At 45.0% G+C, this 17,902-nt stretch overlaps 1 protein-coding gene across 11 annotated transcripts in view; it reads left to right on the forward strand.

Moving 5' to 3' along the window:
• FRYL (FRY like transcription coactivator) overlaps positions 1-17,902 on the forward strand; it is a 427,650-nt gene that overhangs the window by 250,951 nt on the left and 158,797 nt on the right. For all 11 annotated transcript variants that reach the window (XM_077815668.1, XM_077815661.1, XM_077815665.1 and 8 more), the window contains 4 exons: positions 5,920-6,188; positions 6,658-6,853; positions 11,593-11,717; positions 16,917-16,974. In XM_077815668.1, the coding sequence (XP_077671794.1) occupies positions 5,920-6,188; positions 6,658-6,853; positions 11,593-11,717; positions 16,917-16,974 (648 nt within the window). The remainder of the gene's footprint in view (positions 1-5,919; positions 6,189-6,657; positions 6,854-11,592; positions 11,718-16,916; positions 16,975-17,902) is intronic.

Raw genomic sequence — 17,902 nt, forward strand, 5'->3', positions numbered from 1 at the left:
GCCATTACTTCAGCCAGACAGGTCTGTGAACTAGCAGCTATCATGTGCCCCGGCAAGCTGGCTTCAAAAGCTGTGCTTCGTGCACATGCTCCTTCTTTGTGAGCGACGAACACCCAGGTTGTCTTTATTGCTCCAGCTGCCGCTTGTTCCCATCTCGGACTTGAGAAGCTAAGGAACTTTGCCTCTGCAAACATCTGATGGAGGAGGCTATGAACACACATGCTCAATTGGATCCAGAACGAGTGGATCTGCTGGAGCAACACCTGTCACCACCGGTGAGGACTCCCCTGATCCCTTCTCGTGTGCTGGCACCCACAGTACTGCCGCAACTGCCGAAGCCGCACCGTGAGCATGAGAAGTATGGGCATGGATATAAGGGTGGCTTCTTGACATGGACTGCCTCTAAACACAGCATTGGCTCCCAGGTTGGGTTAGAAGTTGCACGTCGACCCAGCTGCTTTGCCTCCTAAGAAGCCTTGCACGGAGCATAAGTCCAAAAAGTGCTGTGACCCGCCGGCACTACCTCCAGTCATGGCCACCAGTACACTGCCTTCACCTCTGGCACTGTTGATGCCTCCCGCTCCCCTCCCCCACCGAGACTCTCACGCACGATCCTGCGCATGCTGGGACCCCTGTCTCCACTGATGCCCACAGCTGAACTGATGCCCCGTACACTAGCTCTCCTTGGTGCCCTGGCTCCCCGGTCATCTTGGGGTTCCCATCTTGGGTGGATGAACATCTCTTGCTTGCACAGTGCCCTGCTCCGCTCTGCCTCATACTGCCAGACCTGTTCTCGGAATCTGAATGGTCCTCTGAGCCAGCCCCTTTATTCTCCTCTGTGTGATCCTATAGCCTGGATTGTTGGCAACGACTGCCCTACCACCAACGTATGGCCCTTCTGCTGAGGCTGGTTCCACTAGCTCCGAAGCACGCTGATGCCCAGTGACCCATATACCAGCAGGCAACAGAGGCAGTCTTTGCCCCCCCATCCCCGCATTGTCTACCAGCCCTATTCGCAACACCCACAGGAGCAGTCTCGTCATCGCCTGTGCACCTAACAACCCTGTTACTCCGCCACTGCCACCTCTGCTACCTCGGCCTTCTCGCAACATCCCTCAAAGCAGCCATTTTGGCTCTCCCCAAGACCCGCAAACCTTCCTCCACCTTTTCCACATTGCCCCAGGTCATCTTCCCCTGTTTTGCCGCAATAGGGGCAAGATTATTACCAATTGATGGGTGCTGGACGTTGTTCACAAGGGGTATCTGATAGAGTTCCTCTCATTCCCCCCTTGTTGCCCATCTCATGGTGGTCATGGGGATCCTTCCCAATGTGATCTCCTCTGAGAGGAAGTGGACACCCTCCTTTGGAAAGGCACCATAGAATGCGTCCCGCAGTACTACTGTGGCTGTGGGTTCTACTCCCCTTAATTCCTTATGCCAAAGAAGGGGGATGGCTGCCACCCCATTCTGGATCTCCAGTCCCTGAACAAATTCATACACAAATTCTGGTTCCGGATGGTCACGCTCCCTCTCAATATCCCATCCCTCCCCCAGGGGGTATGGTTTATGGCTTTCAGTATGAAGGATTGATACTTTCATATAGACATCCATCCAGCTCATCAAAAGTTCCTCTGTTTCACGATGGGACATTCTCACTGTCAGATGAGTCCTCCCCCGGGTCCTCCTCTTCAGTATCGCCACTGCCTCCCATGTGTTCATAAAGATCTTCACTGTCATCGCGACCCAAATGCTTTGTCTTGGCCACTCCATGTTTCCTTACCTGATGACTGGCTCCTTGTTGTGCCATCCCGCAACTGTTTCCTCTCCATGATCCAGACCCTCCTTGCTTGCCTGGGTATCTGCATCAATGAGGACAAGTAAATTCTCGTCCCTACCTGTATGCTCACCTTCCTCGGGGCATGCCTGGACTCTCTCACGGTCCAAGTTTTTCTCCCACAGATGGTTTTGCTGCCCTCATCTCGCTTATCACACAGCTGCATTGCAATCCACATATGTGTATTTGCCAGTGTCTCTTCCTCGTTGGCCACATGGCGACCTGCACTTCTGTGACTCCATATGTCCATCTGCATATGCGTTGGCTCCGGTCAGTGTGCAAACTGCAGATGGATCACCTGGCAAGGCAGTCCTGCTCCCACCCTCCGTCCTGGCTTCCCTCACGTGGTGGACCAACCCATGCAAAGTCCTGGCCAGCATCCCTTATACCCGTCCCACTCCCCGCATCACTGTCACCACAGATGCCTCGCTCATCAGGTGGAGTGCTCATACAGTCCAGAGAAGCTCAGATGCAGATCAAATCCTGGAACTGCAGGCTACCCACCTTGCCTTTTGGGCATTCCTGCCCCGATCAGATTCTGGCATGTTCAACTGCTATCCAACAACATATGTGTATATCAACAGGAAGGATGGTGCCAGGTCCCCCTCCCTCTGCACAGAGGCCATTCGCCTCTGGAACTGGTGGCTCAGGTATGGACTCACCATCCATGCCATGAATCTCCCGGGTAACAGCAACTCCCTGGAGGACACGTTCAGCAGGTCCTTCTACACCAGTCATAAGCAGGAGCCAAAGGCGCTGACTCCATGGGTGCTCCAGGGCTGGAGCACCACGGGGAATAATTGGTGGGTCCTCTGCACCCACTGGCAGCTCCCCACCCCCGCTCACTTCTGCTCCACCGCCTCCTGGAGCGTGCCGTGTCCCCATTTCTCCTCCCAGTGCTTGCAGCCGCGAAACAGCTGTTTCATGGCGACAAGTGCAGGGAGGGAGGGGGGGAGGAGGAGGAATGTGGCTCACTCTAGGAAGAGGCAGAGTTGGGGCGGGGATTTGGGAAAGGGGTTGGAATGGGAACTGGGCAGGGGCTAGACGGGGCGGGGCAGGGTGGGGGCGGCGCGGGGGCGAGCACCCACTGGCGCTGGGAAAAGTTGGCGCCTATGGCAGGAGCTACACAACCCCATGCTCTGCTCAGTCTTTTGCCAGTGGGGCATGCTGCACTGGGACCTCTTCATGACCACTGCAAACCACAAGCTTCCTCTCTTCTGCTCCAGAGGAGTCCTCAGGGTGTGTTCCCAGGGCAATGCACTTCTGCCCTCGACCACCAAATTCCCTTATACTTTCCCGCCCATCCCCTGCTGCTGCAAATCCTGCAGAAGGTTCAGCGAGATTGAGCGTGGCTCATCCTCGTAGCCCCCTTTTGCTTCCACCAATATTAGTTCACCAATCTCTTCCACTTCTCTGCCTGCCCCCCGATCCAGTTCCTCACCTCCCAGACCTCCGCACACAGTCACATGTCTATCTGCAGCACCCTAATCCATGCCTGCTCCACTTGACAGCTTGATATTTTAATGGGGTTCATGTGTAGACAAGGCATGCTCCATGTGAGTATGCGACGTCCTCATGTGCTGCAGACGACCATCTGCCAGGGTCTGCTATCAAGCAAAATGGCGGCGCTTCACCACTTGGCCACACTGCCAACACTAACCTCTGGACTCCATCTCTTCAATTACATTCTCCATTTTAGGCGGTCAGGCCTTGCCCACTCCTCCGTCTGCGTCCATCTGTCAGCGCTCAGCGCCTTCCTCCTTCCTGTGGATGGGTTCTTCACCTTCACTCCACCCGACCACTGCCTCCTTTCTCTGCAATCTACTTGATGTCTTCCCATCAGTGCAGAAGTCAGCTCCCTCTTGGGACCTCAGTCTTGTCTTTGCCCTCACAAGGCTGTCCTTTGAATCCTTCACAACCTGATCTCTTGCCCACCTCTCTCTAAAGGTGATCTTGATGGTCATCACATCGGTAAGTCGGGTTAGTGAGCTGGCGGCCAGGATGACTGACCCGCCCCTTTGTCGTCTTCAACAAAGATAAAGTCCCCCTGCAACTCACCCCAAGTTTCTTGCCAAGGTGGCAGTTCCGTTTCACCTCAAAGGATCTGTCCATCTTTCAATATTCTACCCCAAACTGCACACCTCTCCTAGGGCGCGCATGTTGCATTCTCACAATGTCCACTATGCACTGGCCTTTTATCTCCAACACACCTGCGCCTTCCAGGCCTTGCCCAAACAATTTCTCGCCATTGTTGAGTGCTGTTGGGAGCACACCCTCTCCTCATAATGCCTCTCTAAATGGATCTCCCATTGCATCGAGGAAAGCTATGCCCTCTCTCATGTTCCTTCACCCCCTGGAATAAAACTCACTCCACATTGGTGCATACCACCTCATTGGTTTTCCTTACAGATGTTCATGCAGGACATTTGTAGGATGGCCATGTGGTCTTCTGTCCATATCTTTACGTTCACTACGCCATCACCCCACCAGTGGCAGCAGATGCAGCAGTTGGCCATGCCGTCCTGCAGACTGAGACTTCCTGCAAGTCTTCACACCCACCTCCGCACTGAGCACTGCTTGCTCTGCACCCATGTCTGGAATCCATATACGGACCATCACTCATAGAAGAAAAGGGGGTTACTGTAACTGGAGGTTCTTGGAGATGCGTGGTCCCTATTTGGATTCCAATACCCGCCCTCCATCTCCTCTGCTGTGGGCTCTCTCACTTGCTGGTGAGAGGGACCTGGAGCAGCGTCGACCCGCACAGCCTCTTAAAGCCTCAGGTACACCACACAGGTGACACATGTGCAGGTCAACGAACACTACTAGAAACAGCTCTGGTGTATTGCGCACATGCACACCCACGTCTGGAATCCAAATGTGCTTATCTTTATGTTCCGTGGTAAAAAACTGCTTTCTTTTTGTGCAAGATATATCCCCTATAAACAAACAATACAGTTTGTGTAGGTGTCTGAAAAAGTAAAAAGTCTCAGATTAGTTCCCTTTTCTTTGCAAGATGTTGTCTGCTCTTCTGGCACTGTTGGGGAATCCTCTGATCCCCTTCTATGAAGGGAATGTGATAGATTTCTGTTTCTTTAAAAAATGATTTATCAAGGATAGATTTCTCTCCTCTTCAGTTTAGAAGCTTCTGGTGTGTGACTTGGAGATCACTATAGAAGCTTCTGGTGTGTGACTTGGAGATCACTACTAAAGATTTCAGAATTTAATATCATCCAAAAAAGTAGGTCATTAATGAGCCAAAGGCTGAATATAAAACTGGATCGCGTCTAATGGCCAATTCCTTTTCTTCGGAGAAAGAGAAAACAGCTTAGCTATGTATTGGTGCCCTCTAGCAGTTTTTTTGTAAGACAAAATTAATAATAATTAAGGCTAAGTTTTTGTCACAGATACTTCTAGTAAAAATGAAGGACAGGTCATGGGCAATAATGAAAAATTCACAGAAGCCCATCACCTGTCCTTCATTTTTACTAAAAATAGCCATGACAAAATGGGTAGTCTGGGCAGCTAGCAGGGGGGAGGAAGCTTACAGGGTCCCCCTACACTGGTGGCTCCAAGCTGCAGGGGTCCCCCCTGCCTCCGGCGGTGGCTCGGAGCTTTGGGGATCCTCCCAGACGTGGCTGGGAGCTGCCAGGGTCCCTTTTGCCGCTTGTAGCGGTGGGGATTCTCCCTACTCCCCCCCATGGCTGGGAGCTCCGGGGATCCCCCCTGCCCCTCATGGCGGCCGGGAGTGGCGGGGGTCCCCCTGGCTGCCCATGGCAGCTGGGAGAGGCAGATCCCCCTGTCCTCTATGGTGGCCGGGAGCTGCAGGAGTACCCCCCAACTCCCTGCCTCCATAGGTAGCTGGGGGCCCTGCAGCTCCCAGCTGGTGCTGGCAGAAGTCATGGAGGTCTTTGGAAATCACGTATTCCATGATTACCATGACTGAATTGCAGCCTTAATAATCTATCAGTCTACTCACTGTGTGTGCTCATTTTATGACTTAAAGCTTTTTTAGACATTCAGTTATGCAAATAAAAAAACGGATACGTATATTAAATGTCTGTTTGCTCTGTTTATGTACACAGACTACTTTACTGTATTGCCGCAGTTCAATAGATTTACAAACATTAGCTGACTGGAGCTCCTCCCCAATCAGCCACCAGTTTGATGTGGTGAGTCCATCACATATATGGATATTTGCACATGTGACCCAGGGCCAAGATCCATGGATTGTAAGCCTCTCCAGTTTTATGAAACAGGAAAATCTTCCAAAACACTGCCCAACAGCTGTAAGCTATGCTTGGATGTTTGCTTACACAAGACTCCAACTGTTGTCTCCACAGGTTGACATTAAGTAAGTTCACTTCTTAAGTTAATTGAATATACCACAGTATATTAAACCTCTTTTTTAACATTTATTGAAATTACAATACCCATTAAATTTCAATATTCTGTAGATATACAGCACTATTATTTCCTATGGTTTAATCTTGCTTTAATATTAACAACAGAAAATTAACTGAAATGATTGATTGGTTTTAGAGGAGAAATAGTATGCTGTAAAGATTAATTCATGCCTTTTGACTATATTGTACTTTAGAAGTGATGTATATTAGCAATAATGCATATTTTTTATAGTTCAATTTGCTGTATAGCACCAGCCTTCACTAATTAAATCAGAGTAGAGAATATAATGTTAAGGATCACACGTAAGGGCATATACACAATTTAAAAAATAAAATTCAGCGGAGAATAAAATGAAGTGTGTAAATTGCATTTTCTAAATTTGTGTTATTTTTCCACCTATTTTTTTCTTTTTATAGCAGCCCTATCAATGCCAAGAAAGTAAATACTACTACAAGTAGTGATTCATATATTGGGCTCTGGAGAAATTACCTGATTCTTTGCTGCAGTGCAGCAACTTCCACATCCTCTTCCACATCTGCAGGTTCTGTGAGATGTTCCCCTCCTGAGACGCTGGCGTCTACTCCTGACAGTGGTTATAGCATTGATTCAAAAGTAGGTTCTTCTGACATTTTCTGAGTGGCTCTGAATATTTCAGTAACATAAAAATGTTTAAGACTTACAGCACATCCCCTATTTCAAAATGCTTTTCTGATTTATGAAAAAACATTGTTATGCTACTACCACCTTGCTTTTGTCAAATAAAAAACAATGAAATGGGACATATCAGCAAATTATACCTATTTTTTTCTGCTTAACCTCCCTTAATCTAAAGCTAAATCTTGCCAAAATTGTCAAGGCATAAAATCTGCTCTGATGATGATGATGGAAAAAAAATTGCCAAACATAAAGTCTGCTCTGATGATGATGAAAAAAGTTGATACTTTATTTATCTTTAAAGAGTTATGTCTTCAAGCAAATGAGCAGGTAGAATTCTGCAGTTTTAGGCTAATAAACTAATCTCATTCCAGTGATTGAATCAATCTACTTTTCAGGATTTTGACACTTTTCAGTGTTTTCCCCAACCAGAGACGCCCGTCATCTTTTTGCTTTGTTTTGCATCAGATATGGATCTTTTTGTTCTTAAAAGTTTTTCAACATGGTGGCTTCCCCTAAAGAGAAGAGGAAGGCAGTTTTTGGATTGTAGAGCACATTTCTTCCCTGGCAGGGAGCTTCTTATTTTGTTCCTTCTGTTACCAGGACCTCTTCCCTAGTTGGGAGGAGGGCACCCATTGACAGGAACTTAAAGTTCTTTGAGACTCCACATGGAGCCAGAGCATAGGTCCCCAGAAGGTTTACCTTCTTCCTCTAAAAATGGCAAATACAGTAAAACATCCAAGGCCCTCTTAATCCAAGGAGTTTGCCTTGCAGGATTGGGAATTTCTCATTATAGAAGTTTAAGGTACTTTACTTAACCCAATATAAAAATGTGATTTGGATAGTCAGCAAAACTCCCATAGTGCATTTTCCCTCCTAAGGGAAAAGGTAGAAAAAAATGCTCTCTACCTGTAATGACTTGGAGAACATTAGGTAAGAGCCCTGAATACAGCTGCATTACAGACCAACTATTCCCTATCCACAGGCTGTGTAGGTGTAGTCAAAGGAATTATTTGACTGCTGATGGCCTCTGCCATAACCTGAGTTGTTAAAAAGAAATCCATTACAATGGATGGACAGTGGCTGTAAAAATTCCATTTAAAAAAAATGCTAGAGTACAGTTTTGAGAAAGAATGACTTGTTAACTAAGTTTATTTCATCTGGTACTTTGTATTGAGAGCTCAGTACCTGGCTGGCAGATCTGAAGAAGGCTCTCCCTAAAAGTTTCTGAATGACCAGGAAAAAACTGGAAATCGTAATGCTAGCCTCTAATTTTCTTTAATGCTTGAACGTTCTCTTCAACTTTCTTTACCACTAACATAGTGAGCAGAAGAGACTTGTGGTTTGCTATAGAAATTTCAATTGGTATCTGTGGTGAGTAGGTTGCTATAGGGCAGTGGTCACCAACTTGTCGATCATGATCAACTGGTTGATCCTAGAGGATCTCCCAGTCGATTGCAAACTCTGGTGGTGTGGTGGGGCTGCTGTTAAGGCAGGCTCCCTGCGTGCCCCAGCCCCACGCTGCTCCCGGAAACAGCCACGTGGCCCATGGGGCGGGGTCTTCCTCCATGCTCTGCTCCTGCCTGCAAGCACTGCCTCCGCAGCTCCCATTGGTCGGAAACGGGGAGCTGTGGCGAATAGGAGCTGCGGGGGTGGTGCTTACAGAGGGGCAGCGTGTGGAGCCATGTGCCTCCCACACCCTCCCGGAGCTGCAGGGACATGTTGGCCCCTTCTGGGAGCAGTGTGGAGCTGGGGTAGGGGAGCCTGCCGTAGCGACAGCCATGCTGCACTGCCAACTGGGAGTCGCCGGAGGTAAGTGCTCCTCAGCAGGAGGCCACACCCCAGCCCTGAGCTCCCTCCTGCACCCCAAGCTCCAGCCCTGACCCCCCCCCAGAGCCAGCATCCTGTACCTCCTCCTGCACCCAAACTCCCTCTCAGAGCCCACACCCTGCACCCCAACACTCTGATCCAGCCCAGAGCCCCCTCCTGCACCCAAACTCCCTCTCAGAGCTTGCTGAAAAGCCTTATGCTGATGTATCCCTCAGTCAGGAGACTTCCACTTCCTTGGGATCTAACATTGTTCTGATGGGTTTGATGGGGCCACCTCTTGAGCCCTAAGAAACATATTCCTTCTTTCACCTATTCAACTTTCTAGTATCAATAACATCTGCTGGAAGGGTGGCAGAAAAACAAGCACTCATGATAAGACCTCAGTACACTATATTTTTTAAAGGCAGAATGACTTTGAGATTTTATCTGCCATTATTACCAAAGATAGTCTCTGACTGACTTTCATCTCTACCAACTAATTTGTCTGTCTGTAGTCTTTCTCAGTCCACATTCAACAAAGAAGGAGCTAGCTTTACACCGTACATTTACTTAGGGCACTCTCCGTCTACCTTGACAGGACTAAGCTAGTTAGGGTGTCCCCTAGATTGTTTATAGCTTATCTCAAGATAGGATGAAAGGTCAGGCTATATAAAGCAGAGATTTTTTAATTGGATTTCTATGTGTATTAAGTTATGCTATGAAATAGCCAAGTTAGACCCACCATTGAGGATTACTGTCCACAGTGTGAGAGCTCAAGCAGCTTCTACAACCTTCTTGAGAAATGTTTCAATAATAGAGATACATAGAGCATTTACCCAACAGTGGTCTATAGAGACAGCATCAAGATCTGATGCCCACATTGGGAAGGCTGTCTTGCAATTACCGTTCAGGTAGACTCTTGAACTCACCTACAGTGATCTAGGTCACTGCTTGTGAGTCACAGACAGTGGAATATATATGGACACACACTTGGAAAAGAAGAAATGGTTGCTTACCTTGTACTAATGGTGGTTCTTCAAGATGTGTTGTCAATGTATATTCTATAGTCCGCCCTTCTTGCTCACTACTGATGTGCCTGGTCCGTCACAAAGCAAATAGGTGTATTTCCCTGCAACAAAGAGTTTATAACCTAGAACCTAGATAGGATACAGCCAGTGAGAAAAAGAATAAACATGATGGGGACAGGAAGGGAAAAGGAAAGTTACATAAAAAAGATTATGCTCTGATGTGGTTACTGCATGTCCTCTTTGTTGTGAATAAAATCTTTATATTTGATAATAATGAAAATTAATAAGTTAATTTTTTATAGACTTTACAGTTGAAGTGAGAGCGATGCTTGCTGGGAGTATTCAGAATAGTGAGACACCTAACTATCACCTGTCTTTAGTGTGAAGAAGCCTTGTCTGTGCTTGCTGTGGGTCAGTTCCCCAACACCTCCAGCCTTTGGCCACACAAGCACTGCCTTCTAGGTGTCCTCAGGCCCCACTTTCTTTTTACAGGTGTACACTCCAACCCCAAGTCCTACGGACATCCCCCTGGAGTGTCCAGCTTCTGTTTCACTGGGCACTCACAGAATTCACAGATTCAGTACTCCCAAAGGAATAGTACATGCCAGTTTACCTGTTTTACCTCAGGATCACCACTCCGCTAAACACACAGCACTTTGATATGTTTATAGTGAAAATAAGGACTTTATTTAACCAAAAAAAAGAGAGATTCTGGTAATAGCAAGTAGATGGAAATATTAAACAAAGGGTTACATATAAAATAAGATCATAACATGCATTCTAGAACCTAGTATTACTTACCAGCATTTTTCAGCCAGCTATACTGTGATCCCATTTTTACAAAACAAGCCACACTCTCAGCTGGTCCCCTCAGTACAGGATGCAGACCGGCTCTGTACCTACAGTTATAATCCAAAAATCACTTGTAAATAGGACTCCCTCCTGCTGGTTTATTTCTTCCTGTAGATTTCCTCATTGAAAGATTTCACAGTCCCTTGGTTAGCATTTGACTCGACTGTAAATGGGTCTCCATTGTGAACCATACAATACGCAATTTACTTGTAGACAGACACATAAACGTTTCATGCCTGAAAGAAACATGCTTCTCACCTTATGGTGACCAGCCCCAAATCACAGACCTTAAGAACATAATTTTCAGTATCTATACATAGCTCCTTACCTATTATCTTTACATAACATTTCACAATGATTATGAGGGCTGACGTGACATGGGCTTTCAGTAGAGACCTTACATGACACGCTTTGGTGATCTAGTATGTAGATACCAAACACCCGGGAATCCCTGTAATCCTTATGCATCCTGGGTCCTCTGTCAGATGGCACCAAGAGATTTCTGTGTCACAGTGAGTTTTTAGGAGGGATTTGAATGAGGGAAAGGTATCAGCTTGACAGGTTTTTGAGGTGCTCTCCAGGCGAAAGGTACAGCCTGGAAGAAGATAATGTCAATATTATGGAGGTCACTGAAACCTGTGCACTTGGTCTGGAGCCTTATGCAATATGAGAGATCCTGTATTCCAAAGAAGTAGAGGAGATGTTTGTTTCTATGCTAATCCCCTCAAGAAAGAAACCCTGATATAAAACCAGAAGTATCAGTCTACAAATGGAAATGAGATTTGTACAAGTGAGGGAAGGACAAAACATCCTAATAAAGATATGAAAATATGATGCAGAGAGACTCTTGTTACTGGTTTAGAGCAAAAGTTTCCCTTTCATAATAACTATTTCAAGTAACTTCTCAGTTTGGAAATAATTTAAAATAAAATTAAACTTTTTTTAATGCTACCAGCTGGATACTGTATAACTACTTTCTAGAAAAAAATATTCTGTTTTCTCCTTCAGATTATTGGCAGTCCGTCCCCTTCATCCTTGTTTAAGCACATAGTTCCAATGATGCGCTCTGAGAGCATGGAAATTACAGAATCCCTTGTGCTGGGACTTGGCAGGACCAATCCAGGAGCTTTTAGGTAATTTTTGTGCTCTAACCATTTTATTGCTAATTGATCATGAAAGTGTTCTGAACTCTGATTTCAGTTTAACTTTTAAAAACCACACACAAAGAAATATCCAACAGGCTTGAAAACTCCAATGAATAGATCCTGTTTGTTAGCCGTTAGACGTGTGACAAAGGTTGCTAGATATTGAAATAATAGATACACAGACTGCACTTGAAGCCCAAATCACACTAGCTCTCAAGGTCAGTCAGTAGTTGTTGCTGTAGTTTTGGGTTAGAACGGTACATTTCCTCATCTCAGTTACATGGTCCTACAGCTCACTGTGCCTCCTGTGATATTTGACGTTTGTTTTTTATATTTAAATAACAATAAAAACCATCAATACAAAAAGCTCTCAGCACCCTAACTGTTAATTAAATTTACATTCATAAATTATGAGCCTCCAGCAGCAAAAAATACTCATAGAGAATTGACTAAGCCAATAAAAGCAGCAAAACGGGCCCTCCTTCTTCGAGTGATGCTCCTCTATACGTATTTTATTCGATGTGTGTATCTGCTCCATGCACCTGAGGCTGGAAGATTTTTTACTAGGAGCATCCTTTTGTCTGCACCTGCACCTTTGTGCTCCAAACTGAAGGCATAAGGAGTGGTGTGGACTGACCACCTGTTCAGTTCCTTTCTGCTGTTCGTGCTCTGAGACAGAATTCTTCCAATGTCTGCAGCTTTGCTAGCATTCCTGCTTCCAGTTCAGGTTTGTTGTAAATAGTTCTCCTTTGTCTTATAGTTAATTTAGTTTTACTCTTTGTCAGTCGGTCAGTCTTAGCAGAGGTCTGGAGGTTCCTGGGATATGAAGCATGCCCAAGATCCTTGGCATTAAGTCATGCATGGCCTGTCCCTGGTCTTCCTGGTTAGTAAGTTCCACAATACTTGTTTATGTTGGTTTTGGGAGTCACATATTCCCTCCAAGTGCAATATTTGTCATGCCTTTCTCTCTCGGACTTGACATTTGAGTATTCTCGCTCTGAATTTTCTTGATGTAGTCCTCTTTGAGGCCCCAGTCCAGCAACCCTGAGCTATCAGACCCCCCTGTACATTGGCTGGAGGCATTAAGACGTGCCCTTCTGAGTACACTACTCCCTGACTCTGGATCATTGGAGGTCACAACTGAAGACCCCAGCAGACAGTGCAGATGGAAGGAGAGTATGAGCAAACACTTGCATAAGAAACAAGCAAAAAACAGCTCCCAAGTCCTCATCTAAGAAGATGATCTCATCTAATCCCCTACATTCAGATGTGGTGAGACTCCATGCTCTGGTACAGGTGTGTCAGGAGCAGACAGGGAGCATGAATCTGCACTGTTAGCACTGAGAGCCAAGAGTGCTCTGAAGTGAGTGGCCCCAGCAAGATGAGGAAGGCAATGACTGCTGACTATACCAACAATACCATCTCATGGTAAAAGGAGGATTCTGCAGTATCAGCTCCCCCGATCTAACCTAAATAGACACCATCGGATCCACCAAGAAGCAGAAGCCCTTCCCACTCCCTATCTTCTAAAGCTGGGTACTACATTCTATATGACCTGGACATCACTGATATCGTCATAACCAGTGATCACGAGACACGTACCCACTCCTTTGGTGCAGCATTCACCGATACTGTCAACCAGCTAAGACTCTACCATAGGGTTCTCAACCTTTTTCTTTTTGAGTGGTGCACGCCACGCTTCCCCCCCCACCCCCCCAACAGCATGCTGTAAAAACTCCACGGCCCACGTGTGCCACAACAACTGTTTTTTCTGCATATAAAAGCCAGGTCCAGGGTTAGGGGGTAGCAAGCAGGGCAGTTGCTCGGTGCCCCACACCACGGGGGGTCCCGTGAAGCTAAGTTGCTCAGGCTTTGGCTTCAGCCCTGGGTGGTGGAGCTTGGAGCCCTGGGGCTGAAGTCTTTCTGCTTTCAGCTTTCTGTCCTGGGCCCCAGCAAGTCTAATGCCAGCCCTCTTGGCAGACCCCCTGAAACCTACTTATGGCCCCCCAGGCGGCCCCAGACCCCTGAGTGAGAACCACTGCTCTACCAGGCATCCAGTACCATTAGCTCCAGTTATGGTATATGAGGATACACATTCCTTGGATGAACTCCAGATAAAGACTCTGACTCCCTTGTCTGCACTGAGGCACAAGAGTGGCCCATACAGGGGTTTCAGGTTCTGCAAGACTCCTCCCTCCTTCCTTCCACATGACATATCTAGTGCAGGACAATAGGTAAACTCTCCATGGGGCCACATCCTTTCTTCTACTTGTCCTATTAGGATTCCTGGACCTATATTTGAGACCCCTGAGTTCAGGGGATCAGAGCAAGAGTTCAGAGATTGCCTCATTGAGATAAACCATAGTTATCTCAGGAGCAATATGAAGAAGAGGAGCAATACGAATAAACAATCACTTTGTGGCACTATCCTCATCTCCTGAGGAGGCAGTTGCACCAGCCTCACCATCACCACCAGAGTGGATTGTGGATGCACTCCAGTCCCTCTAGAGGAAGGATTGTGGATGGATTCTGAGAAGAATTGTGGATGCACTCCAGTCCCTCTAGAGGAAATCCAGGACTCCACTCACAGTTTGCTAGATATCATCCAGACTGCTGGCACTAGCACAGTGGCACTTCTTATCAATGAGGCTATATTTAGAGCCAGCTGAGATGGTCTGGCATACACCAGCCACTTGCACCCCCTGCTCTGTAGAAGACAAAGAAACATTTTGTACCATCTAAGTGGTAAGCTAAGGGCATCTAAGCTAACAGAACCATTAGGAAAGGGATAGATAATACAGAAAATATTATACCACTATATAAATCCATAGTACTTTATGGTATGCCCGCACCTTGAATACCGAATTTAGTTCTGGTCACCCCATCTCAAAAAAGATGTTTTAGAATTGGAAAAGGTACAGAGAATGAAGAAGAGGAGCAATAGGAATAAACGATCACTTTGTGGCACTTTGTTTCATATCCTAATGAATGATTAGGATATGAAACAACTTCTATACGAGGAGGATTAAAAAGACTTGGACTTTTCAGCTTACAAAAGAGATGATTAAGGGAGGATATTATAGAGGTCTATAAAATTGTGAATGGTGTGGAGAAAGTGAATTAAGGAAGTGTTATTTATGCCTTTACATAATACAAGAACCAGATGTCACCCAATGAAATTAATAGGTTGCAGGTTTAAAACAATTATAAGGAAATACTTCTTCACACAACACCAAGTCAAACTGTGGAACTCTTTGTCATGGGATGTTGTGAAGGCCAAAAGTATAATTGGGTTTTTAAAAAAATTAGATAAGTTCATGGAGAATAGGTATATCAGTGGCTATAAGTCAAGATGGTCAGGGACGCAACCCCATACTCTAGGTGTCCCTAACCTATGAATGCATGAAACTGGAACTGGATGACAGGGGATGGATCCCTCAATAATTGCTGTGACCTGCTTATTCCTTCTGGCCATGGTCAGAAGACAGGATACTGGACTGGATGGTCTGATTCAGTATAGCTATTCTTATGGAATTAAGACTCGTCTAGCCATCGGGCAAGAAATTCTGCAACCAAAGGTCACCTCTCTTCAGATTTTAACAGACTATACAACCATTCTGCATTATATCAATTTGCAGTGGAAAGTGGGCTCAATGCTTCTGGATCAGGAAGCCATGAAATTTTTGAACTCATGTCAATCACCATGTCACCCTTGCAATTCTCCATCTTCCAGAAGAAGAAAACAGCCACCACAGGAAGTTAAGCACCCAGAAGGAGAGATTCCCTCAAACTGACGATGACCAGTGCTCTGCTTGCATGATGGACTATGGAATGGACTTGTTTGCCACAGAACGCAATATTAAGTGCAAGCAATTCTGCTTCAGGGGGGAGACGTCTGAAATCTTTAATAGATGCATTGCTCCAGTCATATGTTTATCTGTGCTTTCCCTCCAATATTTCTTATTACAAATTGCTGCAGAAAAGCAGATGAGAAAGCATCATGGTGTTTCTTGTAACCTGAGCATGGCCCCTTCAGTTATGGCACTCTGACTTACTTCACTTGGTTTTTGATCCTTTAATCTTTAGTTCCACACAGCTCAGTAGATCTGCACTAGGAGTAGAGCCAGATTCTGTACATTGATTCCTGAGCTGAGAGCTCAGAAACTGGCTGTTGAGCATTTTGGACATGATTGCATTGGGTAAGTCCAGAAACTTCTGCTGGAGAACAGGAAACCTTCCACCAGAAACTCCTACTGTTTGAAATGGAAATGGTTCTCCATCTGGGCAAGACAGTAAATATCTTCTTCTTTCCAGTCATCTGTTCCCTTTGTTCTGAACTACCAGTTTCACCTTGAATGACCTGGTCTCTCTTTCAACTCCGTGTGTGTGTGTGCCAGTTTGTGATTTTGGCATTTTCTTCACAATGACAGGTCTCTCCTGAATTCTTTCATCTTATAGTGACAAGATTTTTCTAAAGACTCTATTTCACATATTTATTCTTCTTTGGGAGCCTGGAGAGTTTGAAAGATCCAGGCATTAATGGCTGGGGCATTGTTTACTATATTCCATAAAAATAAGGCCATAATTTGTCATCACCCCAAATTCTTATCTAAATTGGTCCCTGATTTCTTCCAGAATCAGTCAGCTTGCCCAAACCCCTTTCACTACCGGGGATGATTGGCCTATAGTCTAGATATAAGAAAGCGCTATGCTACCATCTGACCAAGATAAAGCCATTCTTTCAAACATCTTCTTAGATTGTATCAGAATACAGGTCAGTCATTTTCTATTCAAGGACTCATCAAGGGTATCAGACTGTCCATATTCTCAGTGCTATGAACTAGCGGGGATTCTATTAATAACAAGTGTTGGGCCACATGCCACCAAATCTGAAGTCTGGGGGCTGCTTGTTATACTGTGCTGTCTCAGATACTTGTGTTGTAATAGATGGTAAATTCCTTTTCGGTTATTATTAGTTTGAGAAATGTCAGATTGATGTTCTGTCTTCCATATTAGCAAAGTCTGTGTCCTGTCTTTTAAATATTAATTTGTTTCATAAAGTCACTGTCAATGAAAGCAAAACTAGAAATATTTTCATTTTTAATATAAGTTTTACAACATTTGTTTCTGTAAGACATTTTGCTTCTTCACTACTAATTCAGTGATTGGTCTATCATTTTTATCCAGGGAACTAATAGAAGAATTACATCCTATAATTAAGGAAGCACTTGAAAGAAGACCAGAGGTAATAAGGATATTTTTATTTGTGCTCAGGATCATATAACTATTTTTCCACAAACATCGTAGAAAAATATTACTATCTGTTCTCTAATGGCTATGGCTAACATAAAATAATGTAGCTTAAATAAATAACTAAAATTGTCAAAACTTTTTTTATTCCTTTCAAGGTAACTTGCATATATATTAATTATTTTTTTAAATCAAATCCTTAACTTTAGAACTATGTACTGAAAGCCCCTCTTGCCACAGTAATTTTGTTAGTAATAGATAATAGTTTAAAATATTTTTTTCCACCTTATTTTTTATGTCCCGGTATCCAAGTCAAATGCAGTCTGTTTGCTTTTGCTCAGAATGTTGTGTTGGTGAGATCCCATCAGTCAGAGAGGCTCAGTGTGCACTGCACATAGGAGTGAGAAAAATATGGTTTCTCTAATTAGGACAATTTTTGGAGAAAACATGAACTTACCTGACCTCTTCCAGCCCTATGAACAAGGCTTCTCTGATGGATAGCATATCACCAGTATGTATGGTACATATTGAAGTGTGGAACCAAACAAGTGCTTTTAACCTGCAGTGATCCTGGATGTCAGTATATTCAAAGGAAAACAAAAAGATGACACAAAACAGTGCATTATTTGTTCTATGATAGCACTGAAAGTCCTTAATAAGCATCAAGACCCCAGTGTGGTAGGTGCTGTATGAACACAGAGTAAAAGACAATTGATAGGTATCCTAGATAATAACTGTTTTATTTTTGATCATTTGCTCTGAATTTTATATTTTAAGTATAGCTGATAGGAACATCCAGTCACACAACTGTGTGCCATAATGCATTTTTTTCAAAGTCCTACATTTACCTATGCTAGTCATACAAATGCCAGTCTTTACACGTCTGTACTTTACAGTATGGCGGGGTGAAATGTAAAGATGCA

This window comes from Eretmochelys imbricata, chromosome 4 (genome assembly GCF_965152235.1).
Source record: "Eretmochelys imbricata isolate rEreImb1 chromosome 4, rEreImb1.hap1, whole genome shotgun sequence".
Taxonomy (NCBI): Eukaryota; Metazoa; Chordata; order Testudines; family Cheloniidae; genus Eretmochelys; species Eretmochelys imbricata.